This window comes from Pelodiscus sinensis, chromosome 11 (genome assembly GCF_049634645.1).
Source record: "Pelodiscus sinensis isolate JC-2024 chromosome 11, ASM4963464v1, whole genome shotgun sequence".
Taxonomy (NCBI): Eukaryota; Metazoa; Chordata; order Testudines; family Trionychidae; genus Pelodiscus; species Pelodiscus sinensis.
Window position 1 is genome coordinate 23842483 of NC_134721.1, and position 21255 is coordinate 23863737.

General features: G+C 56.2%; 1 protein-coding gene across 7 annotated transcripts in view; it reads right to left on the minus strand.

Moving 5' to 3' along the window:
- Positions 1-21255, minus strand: part of PLXNA1 (plexin A1) — a 356246-nt gene that overhangs the window by 148674 nt on the left and 186317 nt on the right. For all 7 annotated transcript variants that reach the window (XM_075938786.1, XM_075938783.1, XM_075938782.1 and 4 more), the window contains one exon: positions 1736-1864. In XM_075938786.1, coding sequence (XP_075794901.1) covers positions 1736-1864 — 129 coding nt within the window. The remainder of the gene's footprint in view (positions 1-1735; positions 1865-21255) is intronic.

Sequence of the window (21255 nt, forward strand, 5' to 3'; positions counted from 1 at the left end):
ATAACAAGGAGCCAGGCAGAGCCAGTGGCTTCCATGCCGCCCCTCCATTCCCCTGCCAAGGGAGTCAGGCATGAGGGGAGGTGAATGGAGCACGCTTCTGGGTAACGGCTGCCATTCCTATTGTCGGCCTTCCTCCCTGCCCCCTCCTCCAATCCTCCCAGCAGGGAAAGCAGCTTTGCTCAGGAGTTTAGCCAGACACTGAGTGAAAGGGTCGGACAGACCCATAGCCCCAAAAGGAAGGGGAACTCCAGAGGCTGCCAGCAGTTATCAAGGGCAAAGGATTGCCCATGCCAGGGGAACTCCTGCTAGGTACCTGTTGGTGCACTCCTGGGAATGGTGGCTTTGGGGGCAAGGCACTGAGCTACCTGCACTCGGGCCTCAGTATTACTCCGTCACCCTGCAGGCAGGTCCCAGAGATGGGGGGGGGGGGGCAGGAAACCCGGTTGGATGTCCACCAAAGCTAAGGGAGCAGGGCAGGCAGGCGTGGGTGTGGGGGAGGGACAGCCTGCTGAGCAGCCTCCCTCTCACGGGACCACAAGGCAGCAGCACACAAGTGACTAGGTCCAGTGGGGATGTCTGCCCCCGGGGCAGAGACACACACCTAGCAGGTCACTGGCAGGCCAACAAAAGACACAGCAGCCCCTGCAGGGACAGATATCAAGGCAAAAACAGCAGCCCAGAGAGACTTCCTAACCCCTATTACTTCCCCCTTCCCCTGTGGGAATGTCCTGATGCACCAACAGCCCTGGGGGCTGGATCCCTCCATCTCCGCATGGGCAGAAGCAGGCCAAGCTCCCACAACAGGGTGCCCCCGCTCTTCGCTGAACTGTACTCCTCTCCCCCATCTACAGCAGCATCCAGGTGCTACCGTGTACTCCAGCCTCAGTCTCTGCTCTGTCCAAAAGGGGCCAGTCAGTGACTCTTGGCCCACAGGTTCCTGGCCAGCAGACACGGGATTGAGAACTGACAGACTCATTTCACACAGGCCACCCTGGCAATCCCCAGCTCACAGCTGAAGGCAGCCAGAAGATACTGCGACCTCCCAGGGCCACAACACTGGTCCAGAGAGCTGGAAGCTCCATGCCCGCACACACAGAGGTTCGTGCACTTATCCTTGTGAACACACTCATGACCATAGACAGCACTGCCAAGCTTTCATAGCAAACCATGTCATGTTAAACGTGGGCAGCACAGAAACAAGCTAAGGGAGCTGTAGTGGGTTGGCTCAGCTGGACTGGCCCCTGCTCTCTGCAGCAGAGGTAAGAGATCCCCCACCTGTCGCCCAGTGGGGCTGAGCCAACAGCAATACCAGTGCAGAACAGCCAGGAACCACCCACTTTGCTGGATGGTGCACTGGCGAGGGGGAGTGAGGGCGGTGGCTTGCAGAGCCCCAAGGCATAGCAGAAACTGGGCCAAGGGAAGATCCTACATGGTGGCGGACCAAGGAGCAGAACCACCTTCAAAGGAAGCCTTCAGGCCGCGTTCGGCAGCTCTGGAGAGACGAGAGAGGCAGTGCTGGTGCACTGCGACTGGGGCAGCAGGAGCAATGCAGCTTCTGTCCCGACCATGCTGCTTACTCACGTGTTTGGTGCCTGAGCACTGCAGCGGGGACCCCACCACTGCCGGACTGGAGTGAGACGGCTGCTGCCGACTGCACCACAGGCAGGTCCCGTCAGTGCCATCTTCACCTGGGCCTTGCTGGGGAAGCAGAGGAGCCCGACTTCTGGGCAGTTACCTGTTTCTCAGTCATGGCGTAGATATGCTGGCGGTCGGGGCTCAGCACCAAGTCTCGCAGGATGGAGCTGCCCTCGTGGGCCACGACGTTCTCATACTGCTTGCTGGAATTGGACAAGTCCACCAGGATCTGCGGACCAGAGGGGAGAGGGTTAGCACTGTGACACGGGGCTATCCTGTAGCGGCTCAGGGAGTGGGGCAAGGATGCAGTTACAGCCACGAGGCATGCACAATGGGGTTTCAGGCACGCACGGACCCTAGTCAGGAGGCCTCTCCTCTCTCCCAATAATTCTACTTGTCCCCTTCTACTCGCCTCTGCCCTTCGTGGCTTCCGGCCCAACCACAAGCAATGACAAGAGCCAGACAAGAGCCACCACTGACTTCATGAAAATCAGACAGCAGCAGGAATCAACCGGGTGAGAAAGGCCTCAGGCTCCAGACCTCACAGGGGGGTTGGCTGCCTCAGGGAAGCACCGGTGCAGCAGCCCGGGCTCAGGAGAGCTCTCCCACCCTCTCTGCCATCTGGCAGATGTAATGCACCCCTTGCCCAGGGCCCCTCCTTTCTCCTATCCAATCTGCACACAAACAGGGGTGGGGAGCAGAGGGTAGGGCTCTCCAGCCCACCTCCCCCAGCCACCGCACGACTACACTACACCGTCGTGCCAGAACTCAGTTGCCAGCATCCCTATCCACGGAGCTCTCGCTGTGGGGACAGGATCAGGAAATCCTGCCATTTACTCATCCCACACTTCCCTTTGCTCACTTTCATCCCACTGCTTCTTGTTCCACCTCACTGGCTCAGACTTAGGCCGCCAATCCCCCCGGGCATTTGCCCCAGTCAGGGTATGTCTACACTACCCCCCTAGTTCGAACTAGGGGGGGTAATGTAGTCATACGGAGTTGCAAATGAAGCCCGGGATTTGAATTTCCCGGGCTTCATTTGCATAAAGCCGGCCGGCGCCATTTTTAAATGCCGGCTAGGTCGTACCCCGTGCCGAAATGGCGCCGGCCGGCTTTATGCAAATGAAGCCCGGGAAATTCAAATCCCGGGCTTCATTTGCAACTCCGTATGACTACATTACCCCCCCTAGTTCGAACTGGGGGGTAGTGTAGACATACCCTCAGAGAGGCACAGGCCGGAGCCACCTTCCCTTTCATTGTTGCTCAGCCAGGGTATGTGGACTCGTTCTCCAGAAGCCAAGCCCTGAAGCCACCTGATTATTTTTGCTCTTTCCCTCTGGACTCCCTTTAGCTTGTCAATATATTTGTCTCTGCTAATCTGACCCAAGGGAAAATTTCTTCCTGGACCCAAATACAGTGATCGGAGAGACCCTGAGCATGTGGGCAAGACCTCCCAACCAGGCACCTGGGAGAGAATTCTCTGAGGTAACTCAAAGCCCTCCCCATCTAGCATCCCACTTCCAGCTGCTGGGGATACTTGCTAATGTGAAAACCTGTGAACCTAGCCATGGGCAGCCTCTGCACAGAAGGCATCTGACTGATTCAGGAGGCCCCATGCCCATTTCCAGGAGGAATCCGGACACACAAATAAAGCGGCATCATCCAGAGCTTCCTGGCCTTGCTACTACAGCCAGCCCTTCTGGTGACCCTGTCCCTCGCTCACACTGAGCCCCTGGGAAGGGCACATTGCCATTCGGTATGACACTCACAGCAATAAAGCCAGGCTCAAGGCAGGCCGAGAACATGGGCCTTCCACACACCAGTCTTGGGGCACAGACAGAGAGCGTGCGATAGGCTTGTTCTTCACTACCAAATGGGAAACAGAACAATCTGGCTCCTGCGGGGACAGATGCGGAGTGCCAGGCGGGAGGCCCGAATGGGGTGTGCTAGCCTTGGGGATCTAGCAGAATCCAGCCGCCAAACACCCAATGCTCCAGCTGCTAAAAGCAAAGGGGCAACAGAAATTGGGTTCTCCAACCCGCACCCATTCCATGCAGAGTAACCCCCCCCCCACCCAGCACCCCAAAGCCCAGACAAATCCCCGCCCCCCAGCACTTCAAAGCCCTAAGGGGCAAGCCAAAGACCCACAGTCACCAGCTTCCCCCTGCCCCAGCACTCTACAGCCCGCGGAAAGCTTTGCAGTCCCCGGTGTAATAAACAGACTCCAGCATTTGCATAGCTCCCAATCAGGCAGAGGATACGGGGCTGGGAAGGCAGGATCCCAGTGTGCCGCTGATTAGCATGGAAATGTATGCGGCTCACAAACAAACCGGGGCCTGTTTAATTAGAGCGGCGCCTTTGATTCACCACCAGCATCCTGCATGCACCAGCCCCGGATTATTTTTAGTCAGTTTTACAAAACAAATGTATTTAATTAAGAGAGACACCCCTGAGCTACGAGAGAGAGGGACGGGCTCCACATGGTGGGGAGAGGCGCTGCCCCCTCCCAGGGTGCGGGGGCTGGGGCCTATGGGCAGGGTGTAACGCTGCAAGGAGGAGCTGACAGCTGCTCAGGGAGTCGTAGGCAGGAGCTGAAGTGGAGTGTGCACTGGTAGCTGGGAGTTCTCCAGCAAGTGCTGTGCTCCCCTCCTCACTCTCCCTGGCACGCCCCACTGCATTCCTCGCGCTCCTTGTGCCATTCACCGACTGCTCCCATTGCCAGCTTCCCCAGCCCTCCACTCCTCACCTGACACAAGCTGGGCTTCCGCCTCCCCCCTCCCCCCTCCCCATTACCAACACTCCACGTCAGGCCCCTAGGACTGGCCTGGGCAGCGGGTAACACAAGGGAAGGCATTGCCTACCTAAACAGCTATGGGTGGCCCCACCCACACACCGCCCCAGGTCAGGCCCCCTCCAACCGGCGTGCAGCAGGCTGCTCTCTGCCCAGCACTGGGGCTGGAAGGGGTGAACAGGGGTTGGGGCGCAGCGTGGCCAGTGCTTTCTGCCCCCCATGGCACTCCAGAGCTGGGAAGGCTAGGCCGTGGGGCCACCCAGTGGAAGGAAGGGGGCTTGGGCTGCACTTCCCAGCACCCCGGCACTCCAGGATTTGGGGTGCGCTAGTACTGGGCAGGGGTCTGTCAGAGGCCACAATGCTGGGGTGCAGGACAGGGGGCCAACAGCTACAACGGGGGCTGGCTGGGGTTTAGAGGGCCAGGGCGTAGGACAGACAGGGCAGGGCTGGAGGGTTAGCCAGCCGGTCACTCACTGCCCATGAGGACTGCCCCCCTTCCCACTGCCTTCCCTCTCTGCCCATTTCCAGGTACTCCTCCAGGTTTGAGCCTCCCTCAAATCCCGAAGAGAAGCGAAACTTTCATAATGCACACAGCCCCCGGCAGTGCTGCGTGGGGAGCAGAGCAGCACACCATGAGTCAGGGCACCTGAGCTCTGTTCCTGGCTCCAGTCGCAGCTCCTGGCACGCCCCTTTGGCATTCCCCTCCCCGTGCCTCCGCAAAGGGTAGAAAGCTCCTGTCCTATTCTAGCAAGCACTGTGGCGGTGCTCTAGTGGAAAGGGCTTCACACGGGATACGCATCCATGCCTAATGCAGAAAGCCCAGCCACAAGCTGCCCCAACCTGGCCTGAAGGGAGTACAACCCACACTGCCCAGAGGCAGAGGCTGTGTGTGTGTATAGCACCTCGTGCAATGGGGTTCACGACTGGGAATCCTAGGCACATCACAGTACAAATCACCCCCACCAGCACCAATGAGGCTGAGTGTGAGTCCCAGCTCCTCAAACTCGACGCTCCCAGCACCCAGGCTCCCAACGCCCTGAATGGAGCATTGGCACTAATTCTGTCCTGCCCGTGCCCATAACACAGCATCAGTCATGGGCACATCCTCCACTTTTCCCTGCAACCTGGCACGGACTCTCCCACGGGCTGGGGCAATGTCACAAATGCACCTTCCTTTCCAACTCTTTTACAGGCCACAGTCACAGTGCACAGAAATCAATAGAGTTTTACCCTGGTTTTAAAATAGATCTATGGGTGGCTGTCACTCCGGCAGTAATTTTTAACTAGCGGGGTAATTTCCCCATTACATTATTGCAATGCGCAGTGCTGGGAAATAGAGAGAGACATTAAAAATAACAGACGTTAAGCACTTCTGGCTAATGCAAGTCTTCAGGAAAAGCTTCAGAATAATTGCTCCAGCCCAAAGAGAGATGGAGCTGAGCCCCTAGTAACACAGGATACACTGGAAGGGAGTGCATGACCCTCACCAAGACAGACATACACAACCCTCTCGCACCTGGGCATCTCTTCTGTGAAAGGAGAGACCAAAGGCAGCACCAAAGGAGAAAGGGAGTACAGAATGGAGGGTGGGGAGGCTGTGCAGAGGGGGATTAAACTGAGGCCAGGTCCACGCTACAGGGGAAGGTTGGCTTAAAGTTCATAATTCCAGCTATGTAAAAAACTGGAGTTAATGTACCTTAAACCAAGCTTCAGCGCCATCCTCACGGGGAGGTCAACAGGAGGAATGCTCCTGCGGACTTCCCTTACTCCTCAAGAAGAGGAGGAGTACCTGTGCTGATGGGGGGTGCCCTCAGTGCTCAGTATAGCGGGTCTTTACTAGATCAACTAACTCGAACGCTGGAAGATTGACCTCCGCAGCATCAATCTTCCCACAAATGGAGACATGGTGTTACTGGGTTATCCAAGGGAACTAAGTTTCACTTATAGAGTTCACAGTAGGAAAATTCAGGGAGTGAAAGGTTTGGGGAGAGCAACATTCCAGGAGTGGGGGAACATTTCTATAAAACACCTCACTGCCCCCACCCCCAGGAAAGGGGGTACCCACCCTAGTTCTCCTAACCCTCACTGCCCCCACCCACAGGGAAGGCTTTCTATGGTACACCCTACTCACCTTAGCTCTCCAAACCCGAAGCGGCCCACCCCCAGGAAAGGCATTGTGCCCAATAGGGTTACAGTCTAGCCTCTTCACTTTTATTTTTAATTCAGAAACAGGCTGGGAGCAGGGCAGAAAGTAGAGAGGGAAAACCTCTGCCACAGTGAGGTGGGCTAGACTGGGAAAGCCTTCTGGAGGGAAGAGGTAGGAGAACCAACACTTGGGGCATTTCACACTGGACTGGAGAATAGACTGGGCGCTACCTGACCTGCCTGTGGCTTTATGAGGGGAATGGATGTGGAGGAACCCTGTAGTCTACTATGGATGGCCTTCTCCAAACCTTCAGCTGGTAGGACAGGGAATCTCCAGTACAGCCACGGTGTCACCCTCTGACAGGCACCAGACATTAAACTTTGCTCCAGGCAGCTCTGAGGAATCTGCTTTCACCTCCCGTCTCCAATGGGGAGGAGGGGGCTGAGGGATGAGGAGGGGGATGCAGATTAATCATAGCAGCCTTCCCCTTCCCCCCAGGAACTATGTCTCTTCCTGCCTATCCCATTCTCTCACCCAAGGGAAAAGACCGTTACCAAAAAAAACTCCATTAACCTTTCTCCTCATCCTGATGCTGATAATTACCCAATACTAATAATTACTAGTGCTAATTTCTCACTCAGAATTCCTGCCCTCATTCTGCCTGTCTAGTGTGAACAGAGCTGAGCCCGCACCTAGGCGATTCAGGCTGGGTTCAAGCAGCCGCCTTAACGCACTGTATCACAGAGGGAGAGAGGCGGGGGGGGAGGGGCTGGAAGGAGGCCCCCCAGAAGAGAAAGGCACTCTAAGTCCCCAAGGGACAAGCTGGGGTGGAGAAGCAGGAGCTACATGGGGAGGGCTATGCCAGAAGGGAAAATGCGTTAAGTCCCTAGAAAAGGTGCAGCCTATTCTGCCTACACCAGGAGTACTAGAGAGAATCTAAAAGCGCAGGTACTGGCCAGGCTGGGGAGCCATACTGGGTGATAGGGGTAAAATTTGGGGACCCAGAGAACACCTCACATATTACAGCTCCCTTAAGGTTGCAGGCCCCTGTTCTTGGTGCGTTGTCCCAGCTGGCTCCAGAGGACAATCCAAGGCACCAAGACCTCTAGAAAACCTCTCTTCCTTAGGGGCAGTTATCCAAGCAGTGTTTCATCTGCAGAACAGGGAGCCTCCCGCATCACTGTGACAGTGCTATCTCTAGTATGGACATTGCCGAACACACACAGACAACTCATTCAGCAAAATGAACAATGCAGCCAAACCCCAGCGCTCCAGGGAATACGACAAACCCACTAGCTAGCTCAGAGGCATGAACTTTTCACACAGTCACCGGATCTTAGAACAGCTACAGGGTGGATTTCAGGCCAAGCTGGGCTGACTATGGGGGGCCAAGTGGGAGCCCTTAAGCTAAACAGGGAGGGAGGGGGTTCCAGCGATGCCCCGTCTCCAGCCAGGCAAAATGTTGCAGTTTCATTTCAAGCTTTTGACTTGGCTGGAGCGGAGGAAATGGCCTATGAGCCCACGTGAGCCATGCCAGCCAAGTCACATTGATGAAGCCGTGAGACCGGCACATAATGCACTGAGGAGCAATATCTCAACAACTACAAAGCCCAAAGTACTGTAGACCTGCAGGGTCCCAGAGTGCAGGATGGCTGCGGACTGTTCCTTTGATCTCAATGGACTCTTATCCCTTCCCTTCTCCAATAGAACCAACCCTTTCCATCTTGTACATGAGCAGAGCTCATCCAGCTCTTTCCTCTCCCTGCAGCCAAATGTGCTAGCTGTCTGGGCAGAAGCATCAGGGACACTGCTCCCTGGAAACATCCCTGTCCACGTTTACACAGGCCAGCAGCTCAAGTGCTCTCCTGGTGGGCGCTGCTGTAGCCCAGAGGGACTTGAACAAGCTGTTACCTCAGCTGCCAGGGCAGGAGGGCACCAAACATGGGAGGAGACAGGTACAAGGAAATTACAGGGCAAAGGGACCAACTCTAAAAAATAGCTAGTGGCCTGAGATAAGTAATACATGTGCGAAAATGTCTCCATGGTGACACGTGCAAATAGCTAGTCAGGAGCCTCTCACCCTCTCCACACAAGCAATCAGAGGATTTCCTTGTGCAATCACAAGGGCTGCCCTTGTGCAGACCAAGGCCTGGGGCTTGTGGAAGTGTGGCCACAGGCTTCTCATGGAAGTACCCAGCCAAACCCCTCAGCGGAAGTTTTTAGAAACTGCTTGAGAATGCCCCCGAGCTGAGAGCGTGACCCTGCCAAGTGAGCTGGGTCAGCTTTGCAGGAGCAGGTAAGCAGGCCACAGCAGTGCAATGGCAAGGGATGCGCACTCTCTGTGTCTCAGGGGAGCCCTCTTCCCCACGACTCTCAGACATGGGAGGAGGGGGCCGGCAGAGCAGCTAGCGCACTTCTGGAATTGCCGGAAGTGGCGCTAAGCTGTGGGACTTCTGAAGCCAACACTATCTCCGTTTTCTCTTGAGGTAAGTAGTGGGGCTTCTGGGGGGTGGGAGGGAAATGGGGGCGGGGCGGACAGGACGCCTTGCGAGCGACTGGTCGAGGCCTCGAGATCGACCAGTAGCTCGCGATCGACCTGTTGGTGACCACGGGCCTAGAGAGATCAGTGCTCTGACACTCCATGGTAGAAGTGAAACTGGGTTCAATGCACCCTTTCTAAGCAGTTGTGTGATGAGGCAAGATGGGGGAGAAAATATCGTTATTATACCAACTCCTTCTGGTCACAGCAACAAGCTTTGAAGCTTACCCAGAGCTCTTCTGTCGGTCATTATAGGTCACTGTTATTCTCCAGGTGACAAGGCCAGCCCACTGATGACCAGAAGGCTGCCCCACCTCCAGTTTCTCAGGGAAGAATAGCCTCCCATCAGCTTGTCACTAACCACAGCACAGGGAGGCAGGTCATAGGTAGCCAGTGGCTGATGGCAAGTCAGCACAACCCAATTCTCAACAAGGCTACAATTGTGCCATGGCCCATCTCAGAAGCTTGTGGCTAAACAGAGCCTCTAGCTGAGTTTTAGGTGGTGCCCCAAACCCTTCCCCCACCCCACAGATTCCAGTTCCTGTCTTGCTTTGATTTTGCTTCAGCTCCACATGGCACACGCTAATGAGTGCCGTGAATCAAGGAGCTGTCCTGACCGTGTCCAAATCCAAACGAAGGGAGAGTTATGGGGATGGAGCAGCTACAAGTACCGCTGTTAGAAGAAGGCTGAAAACAGACCGATCCCAGACAGAGATCCTGGCAGCGTGCAGAGACACAGGACTCAGACTTGGCTGCAGTGCACAGAGCCGGGCCAGCCACCTTCCCAGCTCTAGGCTTCAATGGACAGTCACTATATTGATGCGCTGATGCTTGGAACCATGATGCAGTGCTGATCAAACTCCCTAAGCACCAAAGGAATCGCACAGCATCATAATGTGCCTTCCCAGCATCCACCGCACAGCCTGGACAGTGAAGACCCTAACACATGAACAGCCTATGGAGGAGACTGTAGCTGTGAGTTGCGGGTAGATGCAGTGTACAGTCCCAGCTGGGAAACTCCCACGACAGACCCACCTAACTGCTCCGCATTCTGCCAGGCAGCCAATACTCCCATATGCCCCAACCTGACGACAGTTCCTCAGTGCTGATGTAGGAGTCCATCACAGGGTGAGCAAGTATAAATATCACAAGAGGTTTTTAGACGCTTCTCAAACCTGCAGACCCCCTTCCTCTTCAGGCAAGGCTGAAAGGTTCCAGTGGCACTCTTTCCCTCCAGGACAGGCCGGCACAACATACGGCCCGAGGGCCGCATGCGACTCGCAGGGGCTGACTGTACGGCCCGTACTGACTACGGGCAGTGCGGCCCCATCTGATCCGCCGGCTGGGCGGAGGAGCGGAGCGCCACCAGGGAGAGGGAAGTGCGGTGACTGTTGCCACCAGGCTGCCTGCATGCTGCTCCAGCACGAGGAGGTGGGGTGCGAGTCAGAGGGTGTTTGATACAGAGGACCCCCCCACACACACACACACGTTTAGTGGATGGGACCGAGAGAGAATGAGGCACAAAGCTGCAAAAAGAGAAAAGAAGAACTGGACTAGGGTCCTGGCAATCTAGGTTCAATTCCTGGCTCTGACACAGATTTCCTCTGTGACATCAGGCAAGGATCAAATAGTGTCTACACATGAGGTTGCACAGGCCACCTTAGCTGCGACGTTTCCTATCTTTCAAGCGTTTGTCTTTGGAACATTCATGTGCTTTTAACATATTTTTCCCCCTTAACTATTGCTCTTCCTGGAACAGACAAAAGCTCCAGGGAAGATCAGGGCTCCACTGCATTAGGTGCTGTACAGACATGGCAGCAGTCTCTGCTGTAAGGAACTGACAGTGTGATGAGATAAGAAAGAGGGTGAACATGTCAGTTGGAAGGAAGAGGAGAATAGAAGGGGGACATATTTCACAGATACTAACAGTGAGCACAACTCAGTGGATGTGAATCTATTTAAGGTTTCCATTTTTTGCAGCCCTCAGCGCCCATCTCCCTCACTGTCATTAGCTGGCAGCGTCATAGCAGAAGTAGGACCGGAGAAAGACTGAAGGAGCACAGGGCTTTACACATTAGTTCAGGAAGTGTGCACCGTGTGTTGGGATGATGTGGGAGAAAGCACACAGCTGCCTGGGGAGAGTCTCCAACACACTGGACTAATTCTCTGATTTTATCCATGTCAGAGAATTTCCTCGGTGCTCCACCCTTAGTGGGGCTGGCCATACCCAGATAGAGCATCCCTGCTCAACTAGGAGGATGCAGGGTGCCTGCCACAGGAGCAACACAAGGTCTAGCCAAACAGGTCATCAGGCAGCATATGAAACAGCTCATTGGCAGGAGGGCCAGTTTGATTCATATGCTTAGATCCTGTCCACAGAAGAAAACTACACCAGGTTAGAACATGTTGTCTACACACACTGTTCAACCTTGTGTTAGCCGAGACTTTGTGCTTAATATGAGATCACCTGGGCACAGTTCAGTCTCCGGTCCACAGGGTTCCTTCCAGGGTTATGCCCCTACAGGTGGCATAATGGTAACCCAGGCTGTCCTCACCTACGCTGCCTTTTTCCCAGGTAGGCAAAGCTTAGAAGGTGCATCTTATGCGAGTGATGCTCCTCTGCCTACAGATCAGAGAGCGCATGGGCAAGAGAAACCGGGTGAGCTTCCCTCACCCCCAAAAGCCTAGGGCCTGCCCCAGAGACTCCCCCTATAGAAGGAACAGAAGATTTTGGCATTTGGTAACTTCACTGAGACTCTCCAACTCATTACATATATGTCCCCGAGCAGCCACCAAATGGAAGCAATTCTTAGCCACTCCCACCTTCGGCCTGGATCCAACGGGCTCTTTCGCCCCTCGCTGCACTGGAGCTGTGCTGGCTCCCAGACAGCGCGTAGATCGGCACTGCACTTGCACCGGCGAGCACACCAGCAGGGAAGGACGCTGCACCCCAGCGCCTGCACTTGGGAAAAGAGTCCACGTGCTCGCTGAATTTCACCCTCTACTGCCATGCTCCTTGCTCTCCCCAGCCTGCACCCAGCTCTGCAGAGCATGCTTCTCAGCCCAGCCCCACAGGAGGCCCCATGTTTCACACTCAGAGAAGTGGACAAAGCATCCTATGGGGGTGGAGGAAGCTCCCAATACAGGGGGATGGTCAAACAGCGAGGCAGTGGTAGAACAAGAGCGGCAGGAGAAGGCGAGCTGACCCTCAGTTCACCCCGTCTGCCCAGACAGGGTCACACCTCCCCTTCTCCAGAGCCACCTCCCTCTCCCTTGTCCCTGCCCTGGCTCTCCTCCCATTTCCCCCAGCCCCTCCCTCCCGGAATTCAGCATCCCCATGCCCTCCCTCACCCATCCCTAGGTCCCACCCTGTCTCTCTCCCCACTACTGGCCCCTCCCTCTCCAGCTCCATCCCCCAGCTGGTCCCTACCCCCCTTGGCACAGCACTCATGTTGCTTTGTACTCTTATCTGTGCATGCCTGTGATTAATTCCAGTGGCTGGCAGCAGCTACAAGAGGGGGCGCTTTAGCTCGCTGCCACACTTCAAAGGCAGGGACTTATCTGCCTGAAACACACTTTGCAGCCTTTTCACGGAGACCCATTCCAGTTCCACGGGCCTGGTGCAGCGCTGACAGGCAAGGCACAGGGCTTATTGATAGGACGGCCTTTCAAAGGGCCCACTTCTCCCTCACCCCCATCTGGGCCCGGCCCTGACACCTACTGGAGGGGATGGGAAGGCACAGGCTCCCTTCCAGCTCCTCCCTCGCTCTATGTCGATGCCACTCTCAGCAGCTACCGTGCCGAGCTGGGCAAAAGGACAGGCTGGGTAGGCGGGGGAGCTGATACAGGGCTACCGGGGGGAAGGGACAGTGCCAGAGAAATGGGCTTGCATGAGAGGCCAAGACTGACCAATGTTTCACTTATTCTGAGGGCAGGGCAAACCCTATCGCCACCCCCAGCGCTGAGCTGGCTGCTCACCCCCAGGGATGACAGGGCATGGCAGTCCTTGCCGTTGCTAGAGGGATGGCCCAAGCAGGGGCAAATTAGGGTACTGCTGGGCCCCTGGGCCAGAGCAAGTGGGGGCCTTTCCTCAACCCTTCCACCTGCAGGCCCCTCAGGCCCCCTGCTGGGGAAATGAGATTGGGGGTGGGGCTTGCCCTGCTCCGCCTGCCCGGAGCTTTAGCTGGGGAGCTGGGAGCTGGGTCCTGGAGCAGGGAGCAGCTAGAGCAAGGTCAGGCTTCCAGAGCCGTTGGGCACAGACCCTTGGCTAGTCTGCCCCTGCATAGGGGCAGGGGCAGATTGTAGTAGGTATCCGCAGGGAAGCAGGCTGAGCTCAGCAGCCCATCAGGCAGGCCAGTGAGTGCAGCCAGACAGGAATTAGCTTTGGTTGCTGCTGGCCCAGCCAAGAGCTGAATTTGGAAATAATCGGCAGCGAGGGCTCCAGGCACAGCAGGGAGGAAGAGATCCTCCTACCTCAGCTTTCCTCTCCACCACCGAGCCTCAGCCCACAACACACACACGTGCGCAAGGGACAGATGTGCACACACTGCACCTTTCCCTTTCTACACCGCCTGGCTCTAGGGCTGAACCAGCAAGCAGTGGAAACCTAAGCGAGCAAGCCTGAGCCTGGGGCTGGAGCATACGCTTCACACTCTGCGCCACAGGCTCTGCTCATCGGGGGAAGGGGATTAATAATAGAAGCATTTTGCTGTGATGGCTGCCCCGCTTCCCCAGCAGGGACCCGGCGGGAGGGAGAACAGCGGCTGACCCTGCATGCTGCAGCTGGAGAGCCTCGCTGGGCTCCAGAGGGTTTGAAAGGTTATTGATGGGAATCATTTCCTACAGCGTCTGTGCCTCTGCTCCTGACTAAGCCAGAGTCCAGCGCAAACTCCACCAGGGAACTGCCCCGCCCACCACGAACACAGCCACCTCGGGGGTGGAACATGCCCGGACGGCACACTAGAGCTTAGGGCAGCACATGGAGAAATCCAACAGACACTGCAGGGAGATTTGGGGAGAGAGTGGAATTAGCCACATGGGGATTTTGCCAGGTCACGCCATGTACCCCCCAGCCTCACGGGAAAGGGCTACGGGAGCCTTCTGGACCACGAGCGGGCAAGACTTGGGCTTTGTGTTTCATCCAAAAGAGGAGCACTGGATGAGTCTGTGGGGAGAGGGTGGTCCTGAAACACAAGGGCCAATGGCTGGGTCCCTCTGTGTGTACTGGAACTCAGAGACTCCGGTGGCAGGGTGTCCCACCACACACAGTCCATCTCCCGCCCACCCCAAGAGCCATGAGGAGACCAGTGGCACCCAACAGCTGGCAGGCTCAGCCCCTTGCTCCTCTTCCCCAGCTCAGCTCTCTAAGGGACGGGGACCCTTCCAGGGGGATCTGATGCAGGCTTACACCTTAGGGGGCGGGGCAGGGACTGAGCCCCATCCCTGCTGGGTGAGCTGGGTGAGGTTCACCATCTCGGTCCCTTCCCCCAGCCCTCCCGCTGGGGCACAAGTCACATAGGGCCCCTGCTTTGCAGTGGGAAGGATGGCAAAGAGAAATACTGAGCCGTGGAGCCAAAGCTGGGAGGAGGATGTGGCTCTTGCTAGGACTGCCAGGCCACGCTAGCGGCCGCCTTGTCAGTGCCAGCCCAGCGTGGACAGGGCACAGGATTTTGGCCTTGGTGGCACCTCCGCAGCACTGAGGGTAAGAATGGTGAGAACAGCACAGAGGAATGCTAGTGCAGATAGAGCCAAAGGGGGGGCCCCGCCCAACATCTGTCCATCTGTCAGACCACGTTAGACTAAGCAGCAGCTGAGTTGCCTACAAGTGCCCAACTGTTGGACACAGGTGCTGGAGTGAGTCAGCCTTCAAACAGCTTTGGGTCAGGCTGGCAGTATTTCAGCAGCACTGGGGGTGGAGAAGCCCAGAACTGGAATAGGTAGGGGCTGTGGGTTAGGACCAAGGGGCACCTGCAGGGCTGTGGAGCCCAGGACTAGAAGAGCTGGCGGCTGCGAGTCAGGAGTGAGGGGCACTGGCAGCTGTACATCAATAACTCACCCTTACCAGACTCCTCCTGGGCTCTGACCTTGGCTTGTGTGTGTGCAGAAAGCTACCCAAACAACTTAAAGAATAGGGGAGGCTGTGCCGGCTGCACGTGCACAGGCTTTTCAAGCAGACAAAATGATTGCGTTGTCAGAACAGCCTGAGGCTTGGATTTGCAGAGGGGTACGGATTAGAGAGAGCAACCTCTAGCAAATGATCCACGTCTACCTCAGCATTGGTGCTGGTGGGGGGATGCAAGGTAGATGCCAACTGAAGATGCTGGCAGTGGGATTATACTGCGGCCAGAGAGCATGGGTGGAGGGGGTGGAGGGAGTGTTCCAGGAGGGAGCCTTTTCTGAGGGGGTCACGCTCGGGTGTGGAGGCGGAGTCTCCCAAAGAACATCCCAGCATGTAACCACCCCAGCAGGCGCCTGGTACCACAGTTGGCGCTGACTGGTACCACAGCTGCTGCGGATCTCCCACACTTGCAAGCCCTCACGGGAGAAGCTCTGAGCCAACTATGCTCTCCACAGAGGCTCCCCAGTCCTCGCACTCGCACAGAGGAATCTAAACTATGTGGCATGGATGCTGGGCTTGATGCTGGCTGCAGAGGGAGGAGAGGATCCAGGCTACCTTTGCTCTACCTCCTGCTCCCCCCTCCCCACCCTGGCTCCACGTCTCAACAGCTGCTGTTCAAAGGAATTTATTCTTCTCGGTCGGATTACAGGCATGTCTCTTTCCAAAAAAGCAGCTGGCCCCTCATGGGCAAACAGGGCCCCCACATGATCATGGCTGCCGGTGAGGTCTCCAGCACAGCTTGTTATGGAGAACTATGGGATTCACCAGCATTTCGGGGGAGTTCTTATTGATTTATTGGTGTCATTTTCTTTGTGGAGAATCTCATGCAACAGAGGGCACAAACTCCCCATGCCCTGGCACCAGTGGGCATGAATCACGCACACACGCAAACCACAGTGGATCCTATACCTTGGTGGGAGAAATCATTCTCACCCCAACTCCCAATGCCAGCCCCAGGCCACTTGCCCATCTCAATGCCCCAGAATGGCTGAGAGGCTATAGGTTTATCATGGGCACCCAAATGTGACCTGTGTGCGTGTGGGCGTGACTGCATGCTCCATGGTGTGATGGGGGAGGCTACCTGCAACATCTCCGCGCTACAACCTGAGACCACCAACGTGCGATGGGAGATCATGATACAATCACACGCCTGGGTGAGGCAAACCTGACAAGGCGAGGACCCCGCTGGGATGGGAGCCGTATTTGGCAGATAGGTGTGCTCATTCCCAGCCGACAGCAGTAGCCCAAAGCAATACCCCTAGAAAGCCTCTTGCTGAGACGTGGCCATTGTGGCCAAGAGCCTGGCACCACGAGACTCTGGGTGGCCCTGGCATGATGGCACAGGAGCAACAAGGCATCTCCCTTATAGGTCAGTGGGCCCCCAAGAGACAGGAGCAGGAACTCACCTGAACGAGGGGAGTGGTACCCCCTCACTCAGTACCTGGCTGTGCCAGAGCACACCAGAGCCCTGCTGGTTCTGTCCCACTTCAATGACAGGCACAGCCTCTCCAATGAGCCCTATGAGCAGATGGCTTTGGCTTCTCTCAGCCCTGCCAGACTCACATCTTCTCAGCAGGACACGAACAAGAGCTCTGTGAACCTCTCCCTCGGCAGCCGCCAGCACCCCTCTCCCCGCTCTCATGCCCTTCCCCTCACAGGCAGGGCAGGTGACGCCCACCCCCCGCAGCAGGGATCCAAAAGGTCTCCGCTCTCCCAGAGCCTAGCGCAGCAGACAGGGCTCTCACATCCATCTCCTGTCCCAAACAACCCCAGAGAGGAGGAACTGCCATCTATTTCTCCCCCTGCTCTCCCACCCCTAGCACTTCCCTCCAGGGCAGCTTTGAGGCACAAGCCAGGGGGAAGCTGAGCATGCAGGGGCAGCCCGTGAGCCTAGGCAAACCAGGCAGTTGCCTAGAGCACCGCTGGCCCAGGCGCCCGATGATGACGTCATGGCCACTGACTGCCATACAGGCGGGGGCACCAATTGCACCACTTGCCTGGGGTGGCAGCTGCCGCAGCCGGCCTCAAGCCGCTCCTGTGAGCATGTCACAGCTAGCGCTGTGACCTTGGCCTGCAGGCTGTCAGTCTAGCCCAGAGATGCCCCATGGTTTACTAAGTACAACGTAGACCCTTAGCTGCTATAACGAGACAGGGCAATTTACCATTCAGCGCATTGGACAGACACCATCTAGCCCAGCGGTTCCCAGCCACCAGACTGGGGGTGGGCTGCGAACCCCTGCCTGCCAGGCTGCAGCACACGGCCAGGCCACGCCTCCAGCTGCTAATAAGCCCCACCCGCTGGGGAGCTCCAGTCCCTATCAGGTACGTGCCTCCACACACTAAAAATTCTCTTCCCACGGAGTGGCGCTGAGGGCTGCCCCATGTGCTGTGTCTGGAGCCAGCCTGCAATGAGGCTTGCCCTGCTGGAGCTGCCTCCCCAGCCCTGGTTCCTGCTCTGCAGCAGCCACACAGCCCGGCCGGCAGGGCTGCATGGCCGTCAGTGTCTTTTCTTGTTGCGGGCAGCCTGACCGGGCCAGGGAGCTGAGCCTGTGCGGCCATGAGCGTCCCGAGGAGAATCAGATTAGAGATCCTGGGGAGCTGCACTAGGTGTCCATGATGTCTACCCCTCCTCTGGCAGGGCCTGGCTTCCCCCGCGGGGTCTCCCCTGCCTGCTCTGGCCTGCGCTACGTGTCTGGCCGCTTCCCAACGTCCTGGGGCATCGCTGCCGGCAGCGCCAGTCGGTGTTGTGCAGGGGGAGTTGGGCTCCCTGACAAACCAGCGGGTGTCAGGGGGCTAGTGCCACCCAGCTGTTGGGCAGGTACCGTGAGCCCGAGCCATGCACGGGCTGAATGATCCTGCACCTCCAGGCCTGACTGTTAATGGCCTGGGGAGGAGCTCTCGAGCCACCGGAAACATGTGCCCGCCCCTGTCGCTTGTCCTACAGACACCGTTGATCCTGTGTGTGGGGAGGGGGGTGGGAAGCTGTCGCCAAGCCTGGCAGGGTAGGGGTGGGGTCTGTTCCCGGCCGTGGAAGAGCGGTTCGCCACGCACTGGGAGGGCCACACGGAGCCCGGCACAACAGCCTTAGAGCAGCCGCAATCTGAGCAGCAGCATTAAGCTGGGAGGCAGCACAGGGCTAGACAAGGGGGGCAGGGAGGTTCTGGAGGTGGGAGGGCTCTAAGAGGCGGGGAGCTAGTATTTGGGGAGACTCTGGGAGCAGGGCTGGCACTGAGGGGCTCTGAGGATGGTGTTAATATTGGAGACTGGAGGCTGGCTCTGGGGGAGTTGGGTGTAGTGCTGGCACAGGAGTGTCTGGTGGGGGGGGCTGCTAGGGGTGGGGGACTGGCACCAAGGGGCTCTGAGGTGGGAGGTTGGCACTGGGGGGGTTCAGTGCAAGGGACTCTGGGGTCAGTGGCTGGTGCTAGGGGGTAGTGGTGAAGTGGTGTGGGGCACTGGGGGACTCCAGAGGCCAGGGCTTTTGGTGGATCAGTAACATTTTATATGAATATTTGCATACCAAGCTGGGAGGAGTTGCAAGTGCTCTGGAGGATAGGGTCATAATTCAAAATGATCTGGACAAACTAGAGAAATGGTCTGAGGCAAATAGAATGAAGTTTAATAAGGGCAAATGCAAAGCACTCCACTTAGGAAGGAACACTCCATTTCACACATACAGAATGGGAAGTGACCGTCTAGGAAGGAGTATTGCTGAAAGGCACCTAGGGGTCATAGTGGACCACAAGCTAAATATGAGACACTGTGTGACACTGTTGCAAAAAAACCCAAACATGATTCTGGGATGCATTAACAGGAGTGTTGCAAGCAAGACACAAGAAGTTATTCTTCTGGTTTACTCTGCACTGATTAGGCCTCAGTTGGAGTACAGGAAACCCCCGACTTCCAACCGCCCAAGTTACGACCCCCTGAACTTACAACCATTTTAAGTGCGGAAGGGGCCGAAACCCCGACATACATCCTCGACCCCGCATTTACGATGGTGCAGGACGCCTACTGTAAATGAGGGTTCAAGTTACGACGCCCCTGATTTGCAACGCTTCCCCAGGAACCAATCACATCGCAAGTTGGGGGCCTCCTGTATTGTGTCCAGTTCTGGGAACCACATTTCAAGAAAGATGTAGAGAAATGGAGATGGTCAAGAGAAGAGCAACAAAAATTATAGGTCTAGAGAACATGAGCTATGAGACAAGGCTGAAGGAATTGAGCGTGTTTACTATGGAAGAGAGAAGACTGAGAGGGGACATGATAGCAGTTTTCAGATATCTAAAAGGGTGTCACAGGGAGTAGGGGGAACATTGTTCTCCTTGGCCTCTGAGGATAGGACAAGAAGAATGGGCTTAAACAGCAGCAAGGGAGGTTTAGGTTGGACAGTAGGAAAAACTTCCTAACTGTCAGGGTGGTTAAACACTGGACTAAATTGCCTAGGGAGGTTGTAGAATAGGGGTGGACAATAATTTTTTCCTGGGGGCCACTTTGGAAATTTTTGAAGTGGCCCCAGGCCACACACAAAGGGGCGGGGCATGAAGCAGAAGGGGTGGGGCATCAAGTGGAATGGGCGGGGCCAAGATACTTCCAGGTTCCCCACCCCCAGACAATGTTTGGCCTGGGGTGAGGGAGTGCCTTTGCCCCACCCTCACATTTAGGGTTGCCAGATGGTTTAACCAGAAAAAAAAAGGGACCCCAAGAGTTATTAAGCAAAAAAAATAAAATAAAAAAACCCAGCATGGCCCCTTTATGAAATGCCTTTGAGGCTTTTTGGCCCTAACAGGCTGTCGGTGGCAATCTGCCATCTTGTCTTCCTGCTCCAGGCCAGACAGCTCCCCTGCAGAACCAGGTAAGCACCCGGGATTTTCACCTCCTGGCCAGGAAATGAATCAAAAAATACAGAACATTTTAGGTGCCTGGCATTTGCTGGATTTTTTTTACTGGACAGGAGGCGAAAATACTAGACTGTCCAGGTCAATACCGGATACCTGGCAACCCTACCCATGTTCCCCCTAGGTGCCCATGCCCAACTTCCCGCACTCCCCTACCCCTAAGCCAGACAGGGTCTGGGGTGGGGGAGCACGCAAAGCCTCCGCCGCTCCCCTCCCGCCCTGCGAGCAGCGTGCAGCTTACAAGTGCCACATGCTCCTGGCAGGGCAGCGGGAGGCTTCGTGCATATTCCCCTGGACCCAGGCCTTAATTGACCAGGGGACAGGGGAGCGGCAGGGCCTCTACAGGCCAGATCCACCCGCTTGGTGGGCCGGATCCGGCCCGCGGAGGCCCTTTTGCTCACCCTTGTTATAGAATATCCATCACTGAAGATATTAAAGAGCAGATTGGACAGACATCTATCAGGGACGATATAGACTGATTGGTCCTGCCATGAGCCAGGGGACTGAATGTGATGATCTCTCAAGGTCCCTTCCAGGTCTAGTGTTCTGTGATTCTATGCAAATGTTAAGGGCCCGCCAAAAGTTTGTGAATGGGTTTGCCGGTCCCTGGTACCAAAATGGTTGGGAACCGTTGATTAGCCAGTCCTCACCATTGCCCTGAGGAACTGGGCAGGCTCATTATCTCAGTAGCCCCATTTTACAGCAGGAGAAATAGGGGCTTGAAGGGATGTTCCTGATTGCCACACACAGCCAATCGTGGTAGAGCTGGGATTGGAATGCATGGTTCCTGGCTCCCAGCTCTATGCTCAGTCCACTAGATCACATTGTCTCTCAATGGCTATTGTATGTATGAAGCATACATAACTCAAACCGAGCCACCCTGCTCAGAATGACTGAACACAGACAAGGATCATAATCCCTATTTTGCAGATGGCACACAGACATGACTGGATCTGCCCAAACACTAGCAAAAATGGGATTAGCACCCAGCTCACCTGATGCTCAGTCAAATCCTCCAACCACTAGCCCACACTGTCAGGTTCTATTGGGCTGCAGAATATTCTGTTTCTCAGAAGGCAAGCAGTTCTAATGAGCGTTTGCAGGCTACTGAAACTTAATTCCAGATAGGAA